The sequence below is a fragment of the Haliotis rufescens genome, unplaced genomic scaffold, assembly GCF_023055435.1.
Source record: "Haliotis rufescens isolate VD_foot unplaced genomic scaffold, xgHalRufe1.0.p SCAF_19, whole genome shotgun sequence".
In the NCBI taxonomy this organism is placed as follows: Eukaryota; Metazoa; Mollusca; class Gastropoda; order Lepetellida; family Haliotidae; genus Haliotis; species Haliotis rufescens.
In genome coordinates this window covers 13,530,475-13,552,552 of record NW_025963879.1, presented here as the reverse complement: position 1 = coordinate 13,552,552, position 22,078 = coordinate 13,530,475, and the positions used below count along the sequence as shown (strand labels likewise).

The 22,078-nt window shown below is 41.5% G+C and overlaps 1 protein-coding gene across 2 annotated transcripts in view; it reads left to right on the top strand.

Annotated features, from left to right (window-relative positions):
• The first annotated feature begins 762 nt into the window (after positions 1-762).
• LOC124138881 (RNA cytosine-C(5)-methyltransferase NSUN2-like) overlaps positions 763-22,078 on the top strand; it is a 32,155-nt gene continuing 10,839 nt past the window's right edge. The window contains exons 1-15 of one of the 2 annotated variants that reach the window (XM_048398901.1): positions 763-997; positions 2,920-2,991; positions 4,284-4,378; positions 5,267-5,374; positions 6,523-6,628; positions 7,827-7,898; positions 10,340-10,430; positions 11,712-11,851; positions 12,143-12,198; positions 13,781-13,855; positions 15,073-15,203; positions 15,571-15,644; positions 15,918-16,045; positions 16,462-16,556; positions 16,815-16,908. In XM_048398901.1, coding sequence (XP_048254858.1) covers positions 791-997; positions 2,920-2,991; positions 4,284-4,378; positions 5,267-5,374; positions 6,523-6,628; positions 7,827-7,898; positions 10,340-10,430; positions 11,712-11,851; positions 12,143-12,198; positions 13,781-13,855; positions 15,073-15,203; positions 15,571-15,644; positions 15,918-16,045; positions 16,462-16,556; positions 16,815-16,908 — 1,544 coding nt within the window. In that variant the 5' untranslated portion in view covers positions 763-790. Of the gene's footprint in view, positions 998-2,919; positions 2,992-4,283; positions 4,379-5,266; positions 5,375-6,522; positions 6,629-7,826; positions 7,899-10,339; positions 10,431-11,711; positions 11,852-12,142; positions 12,199-13,780; positions 13,856-15,072; positions 15,204-15,570; positions 15,645-15,917; positions 16,046-16,461; positions 16,557-16,811; positions 16,909-22,078 lie in introns of both variants that reach the window. The other variant, XM_048398900.1, reaches the window with a different exon arrangement.

The window sequence follows — 22,078 nt, the reverse complement described above, 5'->3', positions numbered from 1 at the left end:
CGCCCAATTCATTGTTTTTCTTTCAAATATCCCCAATGAATCCAGTATGCCCCTGTTTGTGTAACAATTTAAGGAAGTTTAACAAATGTACGTACACATATAACGGTACAACCAACCAACCATCCACAAACAACACATACACTGCAGTATGGCAGTTATTTGATTGATATTGTGAGCAGCGGAATCCCTACGGGGCTTTAATCTTTGTGATTACTCAGTCCCGTGACAACCCCCCAAAAAGAGAAAGCATTCTTTACTAGTTTCCGCGAGACCAATTTCTTTTTCAATATTCCTATCCGTGTGCTTTATGAGATATTTCTAACGATGGCTGTGAGTAATAAGAGAACAGCATTACTTTGAAATAAACGCACGCAAATGGGGTGAATGAGTGGACACTTAATGGATTTAGCACGGCAACAGCAAATGAATAACCGTTTCGTCATGTTTCAGTGAATTTGAGAGCGGGGCTGCAATGCATTCCCTTTGACACAACATTGACAACCCTGACAGCACCTCTAATGTTTTGACAACCCTTCTACCGCCTCTGAAAACCACGTGTTATTTGGGGCGGATTGCAACTACCGGATATGATTACATTCAAGCCTGAAATAATATAATTCGTTATTTACTGTTGTCATATATTTGAATAAGTGGGTGTCATTCTCTGACCTTTCGCAGTTTTAAAAGATAAAATAGTAAAGCCGTTATATTTACTATTTCGACATTTTTTGTAAGGCTATAATGGCTGTCGATTCAGCGGCGGAGTAATATAGAATACTTCCGGGTTTGAATGCGGCATGTTTTGAGTGTGTTGCAAAGTCGTTGCACCAGACAAAGTTTGTTTACTTTTAAAACTTTGAAGACGTGTCAGACAATTTTGCCGATAACAAGTATTTTGACTGTACGAGGGGAACACGCACACAGCTTACCTATGGGTCGTTCTAAACGAAACAGGAAGAGAAAGCATCAAGATGGACAATCTCCGAGTCAGACACAGGTTATTTCCAGCTGATTTTTGTTTCTCATGCTGCCATCGAGTCGTTGTTTCGGTACTCGTACGGTTTGTCTCTCCAATATAAATATGGAAATCAGATTATATCAACTGACTGTGGCATGTTAGCCGAGGCTAGTGAGGTAACCCAAGGGTCCACGAAATGCTTCCAATGTGTTGACTGGCGAAGAAACCACGTGGGAATCTGTCCTCCAGTCGGGCAATGCTTACCAAATAATAATGATAATAAATTATATAATGATATCGGTGTTGCTTCCCTTAGTTGTGTCAGGATCATGAACAATGATGAATAATATGTAGTGGGTTCAAGTCCCATATTGATCTTGGGTTTGTAAGCACCATATCTGTGCTCAGAACTAGACATTCCGTACCCACAGAGATCCGTACCCAAACTATTTAGCTGACGTGTACCCAACTCCTACCTAATCAGCTGGATGAGTCGTACCCAAAAAGTGGAATCTGTACCCAATGAAAATATGGCAACAATGCAGTTTACCGGGCGCAGCCCGAGCTCTACCATCCGCTCAGTTACCGCGCTATAGTGCCAACGCTGTCTCGTTATACCGTTACCGTGCCTCACGCTCTGGTGACTCTCGCTTCACGCCCCAACACCCGTTTTCGGTCTTAGGGAAACTTGCACATCTTTACAATCAAACACCCGTTCTCTAGGGAAACTTACAGGTGTGGTTTCAAGAAAAGATGAATGGGAAAGCGGACCGTGATGTCACACGCATGCGCAATTCATTGTTTACTGAAGTACGCATGCATGTCAATGGGGACAATGGGGACTCTAAACGAGCACTGATTACATGTGATAGCGCCTGTGGTCCAGTGGTAGAGCGTCGGTTAATTAACGCATTAATTAGAAGAGCCGGTGAGCCGGCGAAGTGCGTTCGAGCCCCCCCAGCGCTAATTGGATCTGAAAAAGTGTCCCGGTAAAGTGCACTACTCCCCATTTCTGAGACGTCTATTTGTTCAAGTGGATGCACATTTCACAGGTGTCCCATGGACAGGCCCCTGAAGCAGGATAGGGATATTAGGCTACTGGAACACCGGAACCATAAATATAAATATAGATAAGAAATGTCACTCAACATCTTGGGCGAAGTTGAAATTGGCTGTATCTTTTAAATTAAATGGGAATGTGTGCTTGTCATGTTCACAATACATCTCCCACATACGCCCTGCATGCCGCAGACATTCATGTTTTGCACTTTATTACCTATATCTTATGCTTTTATCGAAATATTGGCTCAGTCGTGGCTGTCAGTCACGAAAGTAAACAAGAAATCTCCATGATTAAAAGTGTCAAGTGCTGTGATCGGTCTGCGCTTCAACCATAATTTACACACATGGTGATATTTACCAAATTTTTAGAGTGCTTGACGCCATTGAGCGCAGTGATTTTTGTTTACTTCTTTGAACGACAGCCACGACTGAGTCAATATTTTGATAAAATCACCAGGTATTGAAGTAATGTGAACATGACATGCCACATTTCCATTTAATTTAAACAATACAGCTGATTACAACTTCGGCCAAGATGGCGAGTGATGCACCTTTTCTATTTATAAATATATGATTCCGGTGTTTCAGTAATATCACTATCCTGCTTCAGGGACCTGTGGTCCCAGGTGCAGAATTTCTATGTGCTGAGTTGCATCCCTTAGTTGTGTCAGGATCATGAATAATATGATTGTGGGTTCAAGTCCCATATTCATCCTAATTATGATCATGGGTTTGTAAGCACCATATCTGTGCTCGGAACTAGACATTCCGTACCCACGAAGATCCCACATTGAAGCATGTTTTATTTTTACCTTATGTTCCCTGTGTTCCAGACATTTAATAAATTGTTCCCTGTTAACAGCTAATTGATATAATGTTGAATTTGTATTTTGTTACAGGATAACAGATCAAACGAAAGGAACTACAAATTGCCAGAAAGAAAAAATGAACTGTTTGTGAAGTACTATAAGGTAAGGATGAGTTCCCATGGTGTGTTCATAAGTTGTCACACTTTTACAGTATCATGAATTCTGTGCCAAACGCATTTGTTTTCCAGCCTGCACTTACCTAAACATGTCTTAGTTAAAAATAATAGTGCTGAGAAGTACTAAAAAGTAATTCTACCATGAATTTGGAAATTACTCGATTCTGATTGGTCAACCAGAGGCTATCAAGTCACAATAAAGCCCCTCTGATTGAAACAGCTGGTTTGACGTCTGCATCACCGCGGAAGCTAATTTCATAGAATAGTACTTTTTTCAGTCATTTTTGGTAGGCGTATCTAAATAATAATACCTACAATTATAGGTTACAAAATGCAAAGTTATGGTTACTACAAAATTCAAAGGATGTGTGGCAACACATTTTGTGCAGAAAATGTGCTGTGCGTTTGGTTCCAAAATCAATTTAGCGCGGTTAAATTTACAGGTAATCTTGCTCTACATTGAAAACACACTATGTTTATCTCCTAATTAACAGTCATCTTTTTGAATTATTCTTCATGTTCATTATCATGATTATTACATTGCCTGCTGTTGCATTGGATTTATTAATTCCATTGCTGAGCTTTTTCTGTCTGGTTGTCTGGCTGATTACTTTTTCCACAACATATATCAACTTATGCCATATTTATAACAACATTGCAGATGCCTTCTGTTGGCTACGGGGCATAAATCCTGACTGGCAATCATTGTGTGGAGTAGTACCAAGGGCATCAGGTGGTTTTTGGTACCAAAACAGGATGTTACTCATAATAACTAGTCACAGGCTTTAATTGTTATTTTAATTCTATAAGATCAAAGGTTCCTTCACACACTCAACAATGAATGCAATGTTATTTTTCTAGAATTAACAGATATTGCTACTTTTAGATTTCTCTTGATTGACTTTTCTGTATAGCTGCTAAGCATCACAAGATAGATTAGGTAGTAGATAGACGCTGCAAATAAGTCTACATATCGGCCAATAAAAACATTTGTCTTACTACATTGTGTCAGTAGGTTCAGTCCACACCTCCAAATAGTTTTACTTTGGAATCCTATTTCTGAGAGTGTCATTTCAGCTCTTTCAATGTAACATTTAAATACTTTCTATGAATGTTATGATTTTTTTTTGAATTGACTTCATGTACATGATGTATCTAGAACAATTGATATGCATAACCAAATCATAATCATTTTTTTCAGTTTACTTGCCCTCGAAGAATTTTTTATGATAACCTTTTCTAAGCATGGGTTAACTGTTTGTGTTACCATGGTTACAGGAGCAGAAAATAGTCCCTGAGGGAGAATGGGAGACATTTGAAGAAATTCTTAAAACAGATCTCCCAGTCACTTTCCGTATCACAGGTTCTCGCAAGTAAGTGTCACAACTAGGAGAAGTTAAGGAGATATTAAGCCAGTATTAATGCAATGCCATGACAGCTTTTTTGAGACATTATGGCTAAAAAGAACATGGAGTTTGCTGAGACATCTTGTTCCAAATGTCTAACTGGTTATATCAGTTGTATGTGAACTTAGTAGCCTCTCTACCTCTTTTCAACCAACTTAGTAGCCTCTCTACCTCTCTTCAACCAACTTAGTAGCCTCTTTACCTCTCTTCAACCAACTTAGTAGCCTCTCTACCTCTCTTCAACCAACTTAGTAGCCTCTACCTGTCTTCAACCAACAGTGAAATGCCATTAACACTAAATGTTTTCAGGAAATATACGTAACCTGAAACCTGTGAAGAGCTGGGGTAGAATAGCTCTTCACCAATCCATGCTTGCTGTAAAAGGTGACGAACGGGATGGAGTGGTCAGTCTCACTGACTTGGTTGATGCATGTCATCAATCCCAATTGTATGGATCAATGCTCATGATATCAACCACTGGATTGTCTGGTCCCGACTTGATTATTTACAGATCGCCGTCATATAGCTGGAATATTGCTGAGTGTGGAGTTAAACAACAAAACAACCAACTAACCAACTAACCAACGTAACCTGAAGTGATGTTTGTGTTCATCACAGCAAACTAGTAATTCTGAAATGACTATTTTTCTCTTGCTGCTTGAAATGATCTTCTATAATTCAAGGTGAAAAAACATGACTAAGCAGACAGTATAGGAAACTTGAAGAAATACTGTACTGCCTAAAGTATTTCTGGCCATGTCATAATATACAGGCAGGACTCATGTGAACTGGGATGTGATTGGCTAGGGTTGCCACGCAAACTGAGCTGTGATTGGCTGCTGTTATATGTTCCAGCCAGGCCAAGGAGCTACTGCGGGTGATTAAAGGACAGTACTTCAACAGTCTTGTCAACCAGACCCTAGAGGATGGTGTTAAAATCGATCCCCCCAAAAACCTACCCTGGTGAGTATTTTGGGTGGTAATTGTAACCATAATTAAGTTTGTTTTGTGTGATGTAATTTTGAGTAATTGAACTGTCTTAGGACATAGTTTAGTAGGAGGATGACAATTAGTTTCTTTACTTCTCCAGAAGTGTTGGTTTGGACATGTAGAATGGAAAGTAAGAAAGTTGATGTGTAAATTGTATATTTCTGATTAAAATGTTGACAATAACCATGATGACTTCAGCATGTTAGAACATGCTGAAGTCATCATGGTTAAGGGAACTCGTCATTTATTATAGGGGACAGGAGGAGAGGGGAGAAAGAAATTAAAAAGACACAGCAAAGGAGCAGGCCTCAAAGTTTAAATTTTTACCAAGTAGCCATATGGCTACGAGTATTTTTTTCCAGGTAGCCAGTAGTAAAATCAAGAAGTCAAGCCAATATTGTAGGTAGCCAAAAGCATTTGAAATTATCTTTATCAAATAACTATTATAATCATGATAATATATATGTACAAGTTACAGCTCTAGTCTTGAAATTGTATCTTAATGGAAACTTAACTTGAATTTTGTTACTTTTGACTTGAACAGTGATGCAATTTTTGTTACTATAGATTATATAGGGATATCCTGGCTTATCAAATGAGCATTGTCAACTAAAATAAAGTACTAATTACATTAATTTTTCTGTATTTTGGTTCATTGTCGACTTTAGAAGGAATTATTTGCGAGTACAATTATTAGCTGACGTCTCCAATATCAGCTGTTATTGATTTTTGTGTCTACATATGTGTAGCAATAGAATTTAGTCGCCACAGGATATTTTTCTAGGTAGTCATTTGGCTACCTCTGAATTTTAGACAGTAGACAAACTGAAATTTAGGTTGCATTTTAGTCGCAACTTTGAGGCCTGAGGAGGGGCACATGAAAAAAGTTACATAAAATGAGGGTTGTCAGCAAAATGTGATATAGTCTGAAGACCAGTCTCCCCCTTAATAAATGACCAGTTGCTTACATGGTTTTGTGAGGTTTGGAGTAACATCATGAGCCATTGTGGTCAAGATGGGCTGTTGTATCTATCATGGTGCATTAGTGAACATTCAGCAATTTTCTTTGTTACCAGTAACTCATTTGTAGCACTGAGTTAGCTCCCCTGAGTCTGTTCCAGGTACCCTGAGGACATGGCTTGGCACATTGACATGAGCCGCAAGTACATACGCAGCAGCAACATCATGCGCAAACTACACGAGTTCCTTGTTGCTGAGACTGAGAGTGTGAGATAACTAGGTCACTGACCTCTTCTTTGCATACAAACGCAGCTGCCATGTTAAGATATTAAGATAATTTTTCTGAAAAGTGAGAATATTCATGATAGTAGCTGGTATTAGTGTCACAGTTGATGTTCAAGTATTCCCCTTCCTTGTTATATATGTGTCATGAATTTCATTGGTGTATCAATATATTGTCCTTGAGTTAATTTCTTTGACGATGGATTGTCACCCGAATGGAAGGTTCAGTTGATCTCATGTCATGGCACGTAACTTATTCATGTAAGTTGAGACTTTGTATAGGTGATTTCAGCAATATCGTTACGAAAAGGGCTGACACAAGTCGGATCTCATTTTGAACAAGGCTGCCATGTCAGCCATATTGAAATTGGGAATATTGCCCTTTACTAGGCCATCTCTGGATGTATCATGCAATGATATATGTCATTTGTCATATGCACAATAACATGTTACTGTAAATCCACAGGTTAATGGTTTTATTTTTTACCCTGCTATGTATTCATTTGGCCACCTGTTTATCTGCATTTACTAATCTCTGTTATGTCTGGGTGTCTAAAGCTGAAACATTTATATGGTGATGTCTCTAAAACCACAATTGTGTTTGATCCAGTTGTAAACATGGCTGACATAGCATACATTCCTCTGACTGTTTTGCAGAAAGTATGCAAAATAGGCAAGAAAATAAATATGTGGTTTGTTTTGTTCATGTACAGTAAACTACGTTTATAACGAACACGCTTATAACGAACTGACGGATATAATGAACCTACTTTTCCCCCCCATTTGCTATTTGCTGTCGTTATGCTGTATATATGCTTATAACGAACTACGGTTATAACAAACTAAAATTAGTGGTCCCTTTGAGTTCGTTATAACCGTAGTTTACTGTATTTTGATATTTATTTCATACTTCTTGTATTGATCTAATCTGATCATGATCTTCCTGACATTTCCAGCTGAGATACAAAGTCCTCTTTTTCCCTCAACGAGTGTACTTTTGACCTACAAAGAATAATGGACCTAAAGTAAAAAGCCAAATTCGGATTCAATAATCTTTACCGCATGTTCAAACCTCAACAAAGTAATGCTCATTTAAGATCGGTGGTGCTTTGTTTCATCTAATGCTTGTTTTGTTATGTGATGAACAAGGACCTTGAGAATTACGGTCGGGATTGTGTTGTAGGGTAACATCAGTCGCCAGGAGGCTGTCAGCATGATTCCACCACTGTTGATGGACATTAAGTCACACCACAAGGTAAAGGATGAAGACTTGTTAAATGTAATGGTGCTAGAGCCACATCAAACTGCACACTTGATGCCATATTCAGATAACTTTAGTTAACATGAAAGAATGCACACTCTGTGGTCTGGTGGATAGAGCGTCTGCCGGGAGAAGGAAAGGTCAGTGGTTCAATGCCTAGCCAAGTCCTACCAAAAGACTTTAAGATTGTACTATATCCTCAAGTGGTCAGAATGTGGTCGGATCTGAGCAGAGATTGTGGAGTTTCAAGTTACAAAATGACATTCCATTAACAGACTCAGTGCTGGTCCTTATGCAGAGAGGGCTGGGGATGGCTTATCTTGAATACTTTTAACGGAGATAATATTACCAAGCAAAAGCCACGGTGTAACAAAGTATATGGTTCTTGTTGTTACCCTGCATGGCAATCAGCATTTAAGGAGTTAAAACAAGGACTGGTTGGCTTGATTTGGGGCTCGGAGTAGGGTATCAAGGTTAGAACTGCTGCATGGTATCTCAGTGGGCACTCACTATCAAAGTGGCACAAACATGCATGTGAAATTCGACAATAACCATTGGTAAAACCAAACAATTTGTCTGGCTATTTTGTCCTTTTATAATTAGTATAGATGCCTGTGTACAGATTGTGAGTGTCCTGTGAAGATCCTGTGAAGATCCGGGGTAGAATATGTCTTCAGCAACCCATTCTTGCTGTAAAAGGTGACTATGCTTGTTGTAAAAGGTGACTAACGGGATCAGGTGGTCAGGCAGGCTCGCTGACTTGGTTGATGCATGTCATTGATCCCAATTGCGTGGATGTCAATCACTGGATTGTCTGGTTCAGACTCGATTATTTACAGACCGCCGTCATATAGCTGGAATATTGCTGAGTGCAGCGTTAAACAACAAACAAACAAACAGATTGTGAGTTGGTAGTTTTCCTGCCTGTAGATTCTGGACCTGTGACAGATTGTGAGTTGGTAGTTTTCCTGCCTGTAGATTCTGGATCTGTGAACAGATTGTGAGTTGGTAGTTTTCCTGTCTGTAGATTCTGGACCTGTGACAGATTGTGAGTTGGTAGTTTTCCTGTCTGTAGATTCTGGACCTGGGAACAGATTGTGAGTTGGTAGTTTTCCTGCCTGTAGATTCTGGACCTGTGGACAGATTGTGAGTTGGTAGTTTTCCTGCCTGTAGATTCTGGACCTGTGGACAGATTGTGAGTTGGTAGTTTTCCTGCCTGTAGATTCTGGACCTGTGGACAGATTGTGAGTTGGTAGTTTTCCTGCCTGTAGATTCTGGACCTGTGGACAGATTGTGAGTTGGTAGTTTTCCTGCCTGTAGATTCTGGACCTGTGGACAGATTGTGAGTTGGTAGTTTTCCTGCCTGTAGATTCTGGACCTGTGACAGATTGTGAGTTGGTAGTTTTCCTGCCTGTAGATTCTGGACCTGGGAACAGATTGTGAGTTGGTTGTTTTCCTGCCTGTAGATTCTGGACCTGTGGACAGATTGTGAGTTGGTAGTTTTCCTGCCTGTAGATTCTGGACCTGTGACAGATTGTGAGTTGGTAGTTTTCCTGTCTGTAGATTCTGGACCTGGGAACAGATTGTGAGTTGGTAGTTTTCCTGCCTGTAGATTCTGGATCTGTGACAGATTGTGAGTTGGTAGTTTTCCTGCCTGTAGATTCTGGACCTGTGACAGATTGTGAGTTGGTAGTTTTCCTGTCTGTAGATTCTGGATCTGTGAACAGATTGTGAGTTGGTAGTTTTCCTGCCTGTAGATTCTGGATCTGTGACAGATTGTGAGTTGGTAGTTTTCCTGCCTGTAGATTCTGGACCTGTGACAGATTGTGAGTTGGTAGTTTTCCTGCCTGTAGATTCTGGACCTGTGACAGATTGTGAGTTGGTAGTTTTCCTCCCTGTAGATTCTGGATCTGTGAACAGATTGTGAGTTGGTAGTTTTCCTGCCTGTAGATTCTGGACCTGTGACAGATTGTGAGTTGGTAGTTTTCCTGTCTGTAGATTCTGGACCTGGGAACAGATTGTGAGTTGGTAGTTTTCCTGCCTGTAGATTCTGGACCTGTGACAGATTGTGAGTTGGTAGTTTTCCTGCCTGTAGATTCTGGACCTGTGACAGATTGTGAGTTGGTAGTTTTCCTGCCTGTAGATTCTGGACCTGGGAACAGATTGTGAGTTGGTAGTTTTCCTGTCTGTAGATTCTGGACCTGTGACAGATTGTGAGTTGGTAGTTTTCCTGCCTGTAGATTCTGGACCTGTGACAGATTGTGAGTTGGTAGTTTTCCTGCCTGTAGATTCTGGACCTGGGAACAGATTGTGAGTTGGTAGTTTTCCTGTCTGTAGATTCTGGACCTGTGGACAGATTGTGAGTTGGTAGTTTTCCTGCCTGTAGATTCTGGACCTGGGAACAGATTGTGAGTTGGTAGTTTTCCTGTCTGTAGATTCTGGATCTGTGTGCTGCTCCAGGATCCAAGACGGCTCAGCTGATCGAGTATCTTCACGCAGCGGAGGATGAGGACAGGCCTATCCCAGGTGTGTGAGCCACATCATATAGGGAGACATTCGGAGGGCAGGGTTTATGCCTAACTTCCCGACTAAGTTCAGTGCAAGATTCCTGATTTCCAGCTTGATAATTAATAGCTGCCTTTAACAGGGTTGATAATTTTCAGTGGATCCACAGATTTCGTTAGGTCATGCGTAACTTTTGTGATATGTCATTATGATAATCAAGATAATACTCCTAAATCATGCCACCCCCACCCACCCCTTCACCCACCCCACCCCCAGCTAACTTTTAAGTCTTTCTCATCCTTGCCTCTGAGAGTTAATGTTTTAGATCAGATTTTTACCATTTTCGTTTTACCTTTTGAATCACCTACTGATTAATAACCCTTTGAACTTTTGATCATAGACCATCCAAATTACAATTTTCTTATCTCACCTCAGTAACGGAAATTATTGTTATTTCTATAATCATGGTCACCATCTGATCTGTCTCTCCCTCAGTCCATCCGTCTGTCCCTCTGTCTGTATTTTGTTTCCAGAGCATAACTTGAGATTTTTTATCGAATTATGATACGTGTATTAACCAGGGCCTGAAGTAGTGCCTTTCAGTGTTGTAGGGGCCAGGGGAATTTGTCATCTTCTGATGACTCTTGTTAAGCATGGCTGTCATTACATTTTGAAATTGTGTACCTGCCGTGGTTCAGCTCAGGCCAGGGGCGGTCGGATAGCCTCGTGGTTAAAGCGTTCGCTTGTCACGCCGAAGACCTGGGTTCAATTCCCGATATGGGTACAATGCGTGAAGCCCATTTCTTGTGTACCCCGCTGTACCCCGCTGCTGGAATATTGCTAAAAGCGGCGTAAAACAATACTTTCTCTCTCACTCACTCACTCACTCACTCACTCACTCACTCACTCACTCACTCACTCACTCACTCACTCACTCACTCACTCACTCACTCACTCACTCACTCACTCACTCAGGTCAGAAAGAAAAAATAGTGTCCTTTTGATCAGTTGAAAATTTGGGTTTGAAAAAAAATAAATTAAGTATGCCAACAATGTAAAATCTCTTTCGGATTTTATAGATTAAATCAATAAAAATAAAATCAGATCCTTTACTCTGTCAGAAAGATCTGAGTTTTAAGAATTTGAGATTATACCAAGACTCTTGCACTACAGGCACCTGATCTTAACTAAACTACTCCAAGACATGCTAGTAAACACATGTAGACCCTTGAATAACATTGGTAAATGTGTCAAAAGTATTATGATGATTATCATTAATCGAGTGAAGGTCTTTTTCTCCAGAGGGCTTTGTGATTGCCAACGACAAGGACAACAAGCGCTGTTATCTCATGGTCCACCAAGTCAAGAGACTACAGAGTCCCAACTTCATGATTGTCAACCAGGACGCCACAATCTTCCCCAAGATACGAATCACTCCAGAGGTACCATCACTTACTCTTTGTCCCTGATGACATGTAACAAGACAGTGTGTAGTAACCTCCGTCCGGTCAGACCCACTTAGGGGTCATATCCTTGTTTACCCATAAAGACCTCGCCGAGAGTAATCAGCTGTAAGGTTAAGCTTTAATTCATTTATGCAGTGCTTAACTTCACCTTCATTCTCAGTAAGCCACTGTGTGTTCATTATGTCACATTTCTGGAAGGGTTTTGCTGGCCACTATTTATGGGAAATGAAATATTTGAATGAATAATTCTAAACATTTTTCTTTCAGGATGAAAAACCAGATTTTTTGTATTTTGACCGAATTTTGGCTGATGTCCCATGCACGTAAGTACAGAACAAGATATATGATCTGATGAATGATTGAATACTCAGATGTGTGTAGAGAAGATCCTCAGTGCCTCATGCTTGTCTCCCTCAGTACCCCATGCTTGTCTCCCTCAGTACCCCACGCTTGTCTCCCTCAGTACCCCATGCTTGTCTCCCTCAGTACCCCATGCTTGTCTCCCTCAGTACCCCACGCTTGTCTCCCTCAGTACCCCATGCTTGTCTCCCTCAGTACCCCACGCTTGTCTCCCTCAGTACCCCACGCTTGTCTCCCTCAGTACCCCACGCTTGTCTCCCTCAGTACCCCACGCTTGTCTCCCTCCCTATCCCACGCTTGTCTCCCTCAGTACCCCACGCTTGTCTCCCTCCCTATCCCATGCTTGTCTCCCTCAGTACCCCATGCTTGTCTCCCTCCCTATCCCATGCTTGTCTCCCTCAGTGCCCCATGCTTGTCTCCCTCAGTACCCCATGCTTGTCTTCCTCCCTATCCCATGCTTGTCTCCCTCCCTATCCCATGCTTGTCTCCCTCAGTATCCCATGCTTGTCTTCCTCCCTATCCCATGCTTGTCTCCCTCAGTACCCCATGCTTGTCTCCCTCAGTACCCCACGCTTGTCTCCCTCAGTACCCCATGCTTGTCTCCCTCCCTATCCCACGCTTGTCTCCCTCAGTACCCCACGCTTGTCTCCCTCAGTACCCCACGCTTGTCTCCCTCCCTATCCCATGCTTGTCTCCCTCCCTACCCCATGCTTGTCTCCCTCCCTATGCCGTGCTTGTCTCCCTCAGTACCCCATGCTTGTCTCCCTCAGTGCCCCATGCTTGTCTCCCTCAGTACCCCATGCTTGTCTCCCTCAGTACCCCATGCTTGTCTCCCTCAGTGCCCCATGCTTGTCTCCCTCAGTACCCCACGCTTGTCTCCCTCAGTGCCCCATGCTTGTCTCCCTCAGTACCCCACGCTTGTCTCCCTCAGTGCCCCATGCTTGTCTCCCTCAGTACCCCATGCTTGTCTCCCTCCCTACCCCATGCTTGTCTCCGTCAGTACCCCATGCTTGTCTCCGTCAGTACCCCATGCTTGTCTCCCTCAGTACCCCATGCTTGTCTCCCTCAGTACCCCATACTTGTCTTCCTCAGTGCCCCATACTTGTCTCCCTCTCTATCCCATGCCTGTCTCCCTCAGTACACCATGCTTGTCTCCCTCAGTGCCCCATGCTTGTCCCCCTCAGTGCCCCATGCCTGTCTCCCTCAGTGCCCCATGCCTGTCTCCCTCAGTACACCATGCTTGTCTCCCTCAGTGCCCCATGCCTGTCTCCCTCAGTGCCCCATGCCTGTCTCCCTCAGTGCCCCATGCTTGTCTCCCTCAGTACCCCCTACTTTGGGCTGTGCCATTGGTACTGATGCAAGGATGTTGAACCCTGATGGTATTGAGTGACACATCAAGAAATCTACTGTCTCACTTCACGGATCACGAATGTTGTGTGGAGTAGCCCATGTGTGGAATGTAGGGTTGTTGTAAACATGGCTACATCCAGTCCACATGGCCAACTTTATGCTGGCCATCTTCCATGGTGTTCTTTCTGCTTGCAGGGGTGACGGCACGATGAGGAAAAATCCAGATGTCTGGGGCAAATGGAAACCTATAAACGGGCCCAACCTTCATTTGTAAGTTTCCATGTGGAGAGTAATATTTGTCACTGGCATAGACTATGATGTTGTCAAATGAAATGGTATTTGAAACATTATGTAATACTTTTGATAGGGTTAATCAGCAATGTCATTTTATTTAAATATACGCATGATGAGAATCAGTTTTGTGTATCGTGGAAAGATAAAAATATCCCTATCTAAAGTGGAGTATGTTTTCCAGCCTAATATAACAGCAACCAGCTGGAACATTCGGGGGATCAGGATGTCCCCATCACCTACTCCATGTTAAGTTTGACATTTGCTGTTTGTCCTTTTGCGTGTCCTTTATAGAAGTCCAGTTTCCACCCTTTGCCGAACTTGGCTGGAATTTCTGAGCTTGATTGTAGTGCCACCAGTGACTATTACGAGTTATGCCCCTTCTATGTCCCTCATATTGACCATTCTTGATTCCACCTCTAGTATCACTTGCATTTGTTGGAATATTGCTGAAAGTCGCGTTAAACTTGTTAACTTGCATTTGTTTCAAATAAATTGGCGTCACCCAGTGAAGACGATCTGATCGATAATCAAGATCTATATTGTAATAAAATGGGTCTTACTTCGCGAAGTGTGTAAAATCATGTGAGCACCTTGATTAAGAACGTTAAAAGATTTGGAAAGTGTCTGTTGTCTGTAAACATGCTTTGCAAATCCTGCACTGGACCAAAATCTGCGCGTCAGTTTACAAACCAGATGTTGATTTTGTTGCACAAGTTTGATTGAACTATGCACAGAATTGTTAGTGCAGCCAAACTATAGCTCCATAATTCCAGCCTAGGAGGGCAAGGGTGGGAAGATGCCCTTTGTTTGTCTATGCCCATGTGTTTCATCCAAGTGGTCACCACTTTAGACCAAAGTCACCTCAAGCTTTCCTCCCACACATGCCTGGCACACAGGCCTTTGTGTCGATACTTAAATATTTCTAGATCAATTAACGTCACGAGTGTCAGAAATGCACTATCCTATTATACCTTTACACAAGGCCAGACACACCATACAGCACCGCTCGCCTTGTATCGCTGTTTCTCAAGTGAAATCGTAACTCGGGCACAAAAACGTCATATCTACTCGTGATTGATCTAGAAATATTTACGCAACGACACAAGGGCCTGTGAGCTTGTGGTTGTTTTGTTCATGTTATCAATAGTCCTACAGAGTAATGTCCAACAAAACTTTGCATATGTTTGTCTCAGCTTACAGGTCAAGATACTGAAGCGAGGTTTGGAGTTGTTGAATGAAGGAGGTCGCCTTGTTTACTCCACCTGCTCCTTCAACCCTGTCGAAGATGAAGCAGTCGTGGCTGAAATGCTCAGGCAGTGTAAAGGTAGACATCAACTTGGCGCCAGTAGTATTGCAGTACTGATACCCTTCAGGGCTATACAAATACAAATGTGGATGGTAGTGTTGCAATAAGATACACATTTTGATACAGGACAAATCGAACCTTGACATGAGAAAACATTTGTGTAGCCCCACTGAAACATGCCATGTTGATTTTGAGTTGATTAATCAAACATGGTCTGATGGTCATTAGGAATTTTATAATCAGTTTATCAACAATTTTGAGGATCTTATCAGATTATTTGAAAAGGCAACTAAATGTTTTTGAAGTTGGCTTTGAGAGGAGGTTTGACATATGTGAAGTTGGTGTGGGTGGCTGTCTGCTGGTACAGAGTGACCTTGTGTTGTAGGGTCAGTGGAGCTGGTGGACATGAGTGAGAGTCTGCCTGGCCTCAAGTTTGTGCCCGGTCTGTCCAAGTGGAGGGTATGTGCAGCGAGGCAGATTCTACTGTTACTTCATATGATCGCCGCCAGATGACTTTCTTTACACGGAAGTCTTACAACATGTACAAAGGATAAAAAGAAGCACTTTATGCAATATTTATTTCATGTTACTTAAATATCGTAGGGTTCCACCGTAACTGGATTATTGATTACTTTTATGTTCAACAAAGTTCTCACTCCTTCTTTTTGATCTGTCAAAGCAATACTGACAACTCCAAGTGACTAAACTACAATGCACAATCCTACATTTCAGTTGATGTCCATGGAAGGAGAGTGGTTTGATGTTTTCGAGAATGTCCCAAAGAGATTTTACGGTACATTCAGACCCTCAATGTTTCCCCCAACTGATGAGGAAGCAGCAAAGATGAATCTGAACCGATGGTACGTGTTGTTGAAGCCATTGTGTGACTGGAACACATTCATTTTGCATCTATAGAATACCACCACATTTATCCCGAGAAAGCATGCCTAATCTGGCCTTATGGGTAATGTGATTAACGTTCATGGAGGGTGTGTGTTATCAGTTTATCAGAACCATGCTAATACTTGCTTTGATATATTTCGCCAAAGTGGTGCCAGTCTGTAGATGTCCACCCCACGTTGAACTGATGCATGATAAAATTGAAACACTTAGAATTGGCTGTTAATCCCGTATCACTCGTACTTGTTCTCGTTTACTCACATTCTCACTTCTGTGAAAAAATCTCATGTTGAGATAGAGATAAAAGAATGAAGCTGTTGCTGTGCTACTATACAGCTGTTGTCCAGTTTAGGTGTATATGATGGTGTAATTCCAGCATGCGTGTGTTGCCGCATCACCAGAACACAGGGGGATTCTTCATCTGTGCCCTCAAGAAGGTGTCGAACCTGCCGTGGACAAAAGAAAGGAAACGTAAGTGTAGCGGTAGATTTAACATCAGCACACATAGCTCTGGATATATTTTATTTCTCAGGACACGAAAGTGTTTTTCTTCTTTTGAAGGCGGTTTTGCTATTGCCTCATCAGGCTTACAATTATTCCTGTGAAAAAATGTAAATAATATTGCATGCTTCACCAAAGGGATGTCATGCCAATTTACTTTTATTTTCATACCCCTAAAAAAACAAAGTACTAAGGTTGAAGTTCATTCAGAACATTTCATTGCAGCAGTTGAACAAACAATGGCGACAAAGAGTTCTGATCAGGAGGAGACAACTCCATCAGAACCAGAAGCTGCCTCAACAACAGAGAGGAATTCGGATGGGTAGGTGACCTTTGTTCTGAGTATTATGTAGCAGTGTTGTTTTGGAGCATTATTGACAAGAGCTACTCTTTCGGCTCGTTATCCCCCTGAAAATCAAGGGCGGGTAATTTAGGATCGTGAGAACCACTGGAAGTGATCCAGGGTTTAGTGTAGGTGTACCGAAAAACAACCCTTGGAGATTTAGAGGATGTTGTGACTCAGAGTCAATAATAACGTGACAAGTGAAATCACATCAAACATTATGATGTCATGGTATCTTTTTGTTTGTTTGTTTAATGCCACACTCTGCAGTATTCAAGCTCTGTGATGTCGGTCTGTAAATAATCGAGACAGACAATCCAGTAATTGACATCATGAGCAACGATTTATGAGATTGGGCCTGACAACTTGATCCTGTTAGTCGCCTCTTACAAGTATGGGTTGCTGAAGACAAATTCTAACACGGATCTTCATGGGTTCAATATACTTTGTATAGATTTTTACATGACAGCAACTAGCCAATCAGATAGCTATATTCTTTAACGAGTAATGATAAATGTTTGTCTACTTTCATTTTGTTTCAAGAACATAAGACCCGTGAAGATCCGGGGTAAAATAGGTCTTCAGCAACCCATGCTTGCCGTAAAAGATGACTTTGCTTGTCGTAAGAGGCGACTAACAGGATCGGGTGGTCAGGCACGCTGACTTAGTTGATGCATGTCATCGATCCCAATTGTGTGGATCTATGCTCATGATATTAATCATTGTATTGTCTGGTCAAGACTCAATTATATTGCTGAGTGCAGCGTTAAACAACAAACCAACCAACCAATTTAAGAACATAAGGCAAAATATAATATAAGGAAACTTTAGAGCTGTTAAGGGGTGTTTTTTATTAAGAATGTTTAAGCCCTTGAATGTTTGCTCACAAACCTAGACGTATGAGATACTGATCAGAATAGGTACTCGGTATTATTCCTAAAGTGTACTTCAATGTGGATCGGATTGTTACAAGTGGGAACTGGCTGATCACGTGTTCATGTTGTCATCCACCATCTTCCCGAGGCAAGGAGTTAACTGGCTTTAAAAGTCCAGTTTCCACCCTTGCAGAACTAGGCTTGAATTATGGAGTTTCATTTTGGCTGGACTAATGAGTCTATGCATAGCAGGGGTTGAAAAATTATTTAAAATGTTACTTGACCAAGGGCAAGTATGACCAACATTCTCACTTGCCCTATTTTAAAATGTACTAGCCCAAAATCAAGCTAATAAATTCAGTAAAATGTTACTGCTGCAGAACTGAGAATAAGAGATACACCTGTCCTCCGTGGATTTCTGTAATAAAAGATTAAAACTAACCCTTTTGTCTCATTTATTTACCATGTTTACTCTACATCTCATGTACACAGTGAGTGACAGTCTAATCAACACATTTGCTGCTGCATGGACCAAGCATTGGTACAGGCTCAGGTTTAGCCTCTTTCGCTAAAGACAAGATATGCCTTGATCCTGGTGTGTTGTGAAGCCATTCCATAATGGCAGGTCTTGGATCAAAATCTGTAAGTTTCTTTGAACCATGTGTCATAATTGTCAGTGTATGACAAAGTGTCTTTTGGTTTAGAGCTGTTCTGTGGTGAGTTTTAACTAGGTTCATGCTTGAAAACATTCTCTCACAAATAGACGTTCCTGGACTAACCACAAGCATGAGTTCAACAAGTTTACAGATATGTAAGAACTTGTCAGGTGTATTTTCAAGCAGCCGCTGGTATGTATCAAGAACTGGTCTGGTGCAGCCTTTCAGGTGCCCTTTTAGGTCAATAAATTCTTTGGACATTTGTTTTCTTTCCTCTCCTGAGAACAGTGCAGAGAAATGTTCCATCAGCTCAGACAGGTCAGTGCTACCATACACAGACAGGGGCTCTCTTTGAGTTGGCCATTCTGTGAAGTCAAACACAGAGAAATGCTTGAGAGGCTTCTGTTTGAAGCATGAAAATCTCTTATCTAAGTAGGTGATGATGCCATCAACAAGTGATATGAGGAATGTATCATCTTTAAAGATGACAGGGGGGCACACACCATTTAGCTTCACACCATCAAAAGAGGATTTCTCATGGTTGTACATTTTTGAAAAGTATTCCATACTCTCCCCTGCTCCAACAGGATCAATTTTACAGTTTAGGAGCTTCATGACAAGACCTTCAATTGCTGAAGGGACTTCAATAATGAGAAGGTCTTCCTTCTGGAAGACAAGAGATACCTCTGTGAGGATAGGAAGGATATCAAGAAGGATGCACATAGTTTTCACAAATGAAACTGTCTTCATTTTCCTCAGCCATCCCCGACACTTGGCACTTTGATCTGATCTACCTGCGGCCACACTTTCAAAGTGATTGAGTATTGAGTGAAAGCTTATCTTCAGTGCTCTAACAGCTCGGATTTTGCTCGCAAGCCATCTCACCTGTTTTACATCAGACAGATTGGCAAGATCAGTATTGAATATGTCAGACACGGACTTGAGTTCCCTTCTCATTTTTGGACTATAATGGTAGATCTTGAAAACTTGTTTCAAGACATCTTCAAAATTTGACAGACTAGGAAGATGTTTGACAGCATCCAATACGGCCAGTTCAAGCTTATGTGCTACGCAATGCACTGGTACAACATGTTTTGCTTGTTTGCATATTTTTGCTGCTACACCACCTTTGCTGCCAAGCATGACTGCAGCACCATCAAAATTCACGGATACTAAACTAGGACCACTTGCTTCTGTAGTACTCAACAGATCATCAAAACAAATGTCAACTGATTCAACAGCTTTTCTAATTCCATCAAGCACACCATCAGCATGACATTGTTCGAGAGGTACTGTTCCTGCATGGAAGGATACTGGTTGACCATGGCTTACATATCTCATAAAGACAGTTTCTTGTTCCAAGATGGCACTGTCTGCTTTTCCATCACTTAAAATTGTCACAAATCTCGCTTTCTTCAGTTCGGGAATAAATTCCTTCTGGAGAGAACATGCAATGGCTTTGATAAACTCTCGTGCACCTGCAATGTTCCTATACTTGCTCCCAATGTCAACACCAACACAGTCAAGTAGGTCCAAATTAAACTCAAAATCACTGAGCGGTTTCCCCCGGTAAGCAACATGGAATGCAGTAATGAATAATTTTTCCAACTTCTGCATTGTCTGTTTGTCACTGTTTTGTAAGGCTCTCACAATAGGACTCACATTGTCAGTGCTACATGTGTGCCCAGACAAAGGCATGGTCACATCGCAGCTGCCGCTGGTACTTGCTGTACTTCGACGTTGAGCGTCTCTCTCATATGACATACCCTCCAAATGTGCATCTGATGTATCGTGACTTTTCAAATACTCAATTCTGAAATTTGAACATCCATCAATAAAAGTTCTCTTACGATTGCAAGTGTGTATGTTTGGGTACTTTGAACAAATGGTGCACTTCATGACTTTCGCTGTGTCATCATACGCAACCCAAGGAAACTGGTCTTTCCACCCAGCGATGAATGTTCGTTTTCGTTTACATTCGTCATACTTCTTATTCTTGGCCGATATACAACTTTCGGAATTTCCCTCTGCCTTCCTTTTAAGTTCGTCCCCACCGCCAAAGAAACTTAGAATAGACCGCTGAGACATGATCGGCCATGTGCGGTACTGGCAACATAAATTGTTATTGCAGATACCCCTCTGGGTGCTAATGAGGCAAAGGGAGGCTACTCTGTCCTTTACTAGCTTACTCATTTGAAACAAAAGACTGCAGATTTACTTACAGTGATCCCTCGCTATTGCACTCTTCAATATAGTGCTAACGGTTATATAGCGGTTATTGTGTGCGGTAACACATGGTTCCCAAAACTAATATACACTTTTAGTAAACTCAAGTCACTGACACGATGTCATTTCCCCATCGCAAAAACATTACCACCTGCACGCAACACCGGAAATACCAATTAACAAATTCCGCAATTAAATCCTATTATTACACTATCTGGTTATAAAAAACCCCACATGTTTGTACCTTGACATAAGTTTGTAGCATATTTTATTAATTTTATTTAAAATTTCATTCAATACAGTTTAGATCAATTTTGCCGAAATCGTGCGTAAAGGGGTCGATAGATCGCACAACTCACCGTTATTTACAGCAACCACGGTCAGGTTATCGCTATTGACGCCTTGAAATGAACTTTAGTTGACAACGAAAAGAAACACATATTAAATAAAAGCCATACTTTCACTCGTTAAAAGTCACATTTGTTGTAGTTTGACAAAATTATATTTCATCAAAGCTAGGCCTAACGAAGCATCTAAAGTCGGGAAAATGTTTCAACCTCGCGTTACAATTTCCAAGAAATTCCATTTCCAAGAAGCATGTGCCATATATGGAAGTGTTACTACGATTTAACAATGAAACAAGCCTGGTTCTCGTTGTTGACCTGCCTGAAATCGAAATGTATTAATCCCATTGGTTGACTGGCGTAGCTGTATGCAAATTACATTGTCAGTCTGCGACACTAACAAAATATTAGCCAATCAAATACCGTAACATGATCACATGATTACATTCGCGTGAAACTTGACCCAGTTCATTTTGTGTGCACTACTTGTCCACGGGCATGCTAGAAAACGTATATTACACGCCCGACATCTAAACCTTACTTGGCACGGGCGTCGGGGAATGGTATTTTTCAACCCCTGGCATAGTCCAATCAAAATTGCCACCAGTGGCTATAACCAGTTATGTCACTTCTAAGCCCCTCCTATGGGCCAATCAGATTCCACCTTTCGTATCACTTGCTTCACACAAAATGGTGGCGCCCAGTCAGGACGATTTGATCGATAATCAAGATCTATATTGTGATAAAACGGGTCTTACATCGCGAAATGCATCAAATCACATGAGCACCTTGATTAAAACCATGAAGAGATTTGGAATAATATCTGCTGACAACGAGTTGGCGGTGCACATGTTTTGCAAATCCTGCAATCGATTGAAATCTGCACGACAGTTTACGAACTGGATTTTGATTTTGGTGCGCGATTTTGATTGGACTATGCATAGACTCATTAGTCCAGCCAAAATGAAACTCCATAATACCAGCCTAGTTCGGCAAGGGTGGAAACTGGACTTTTATGGTCAGTTAACTCTTGCCTCGGGAAGATGGA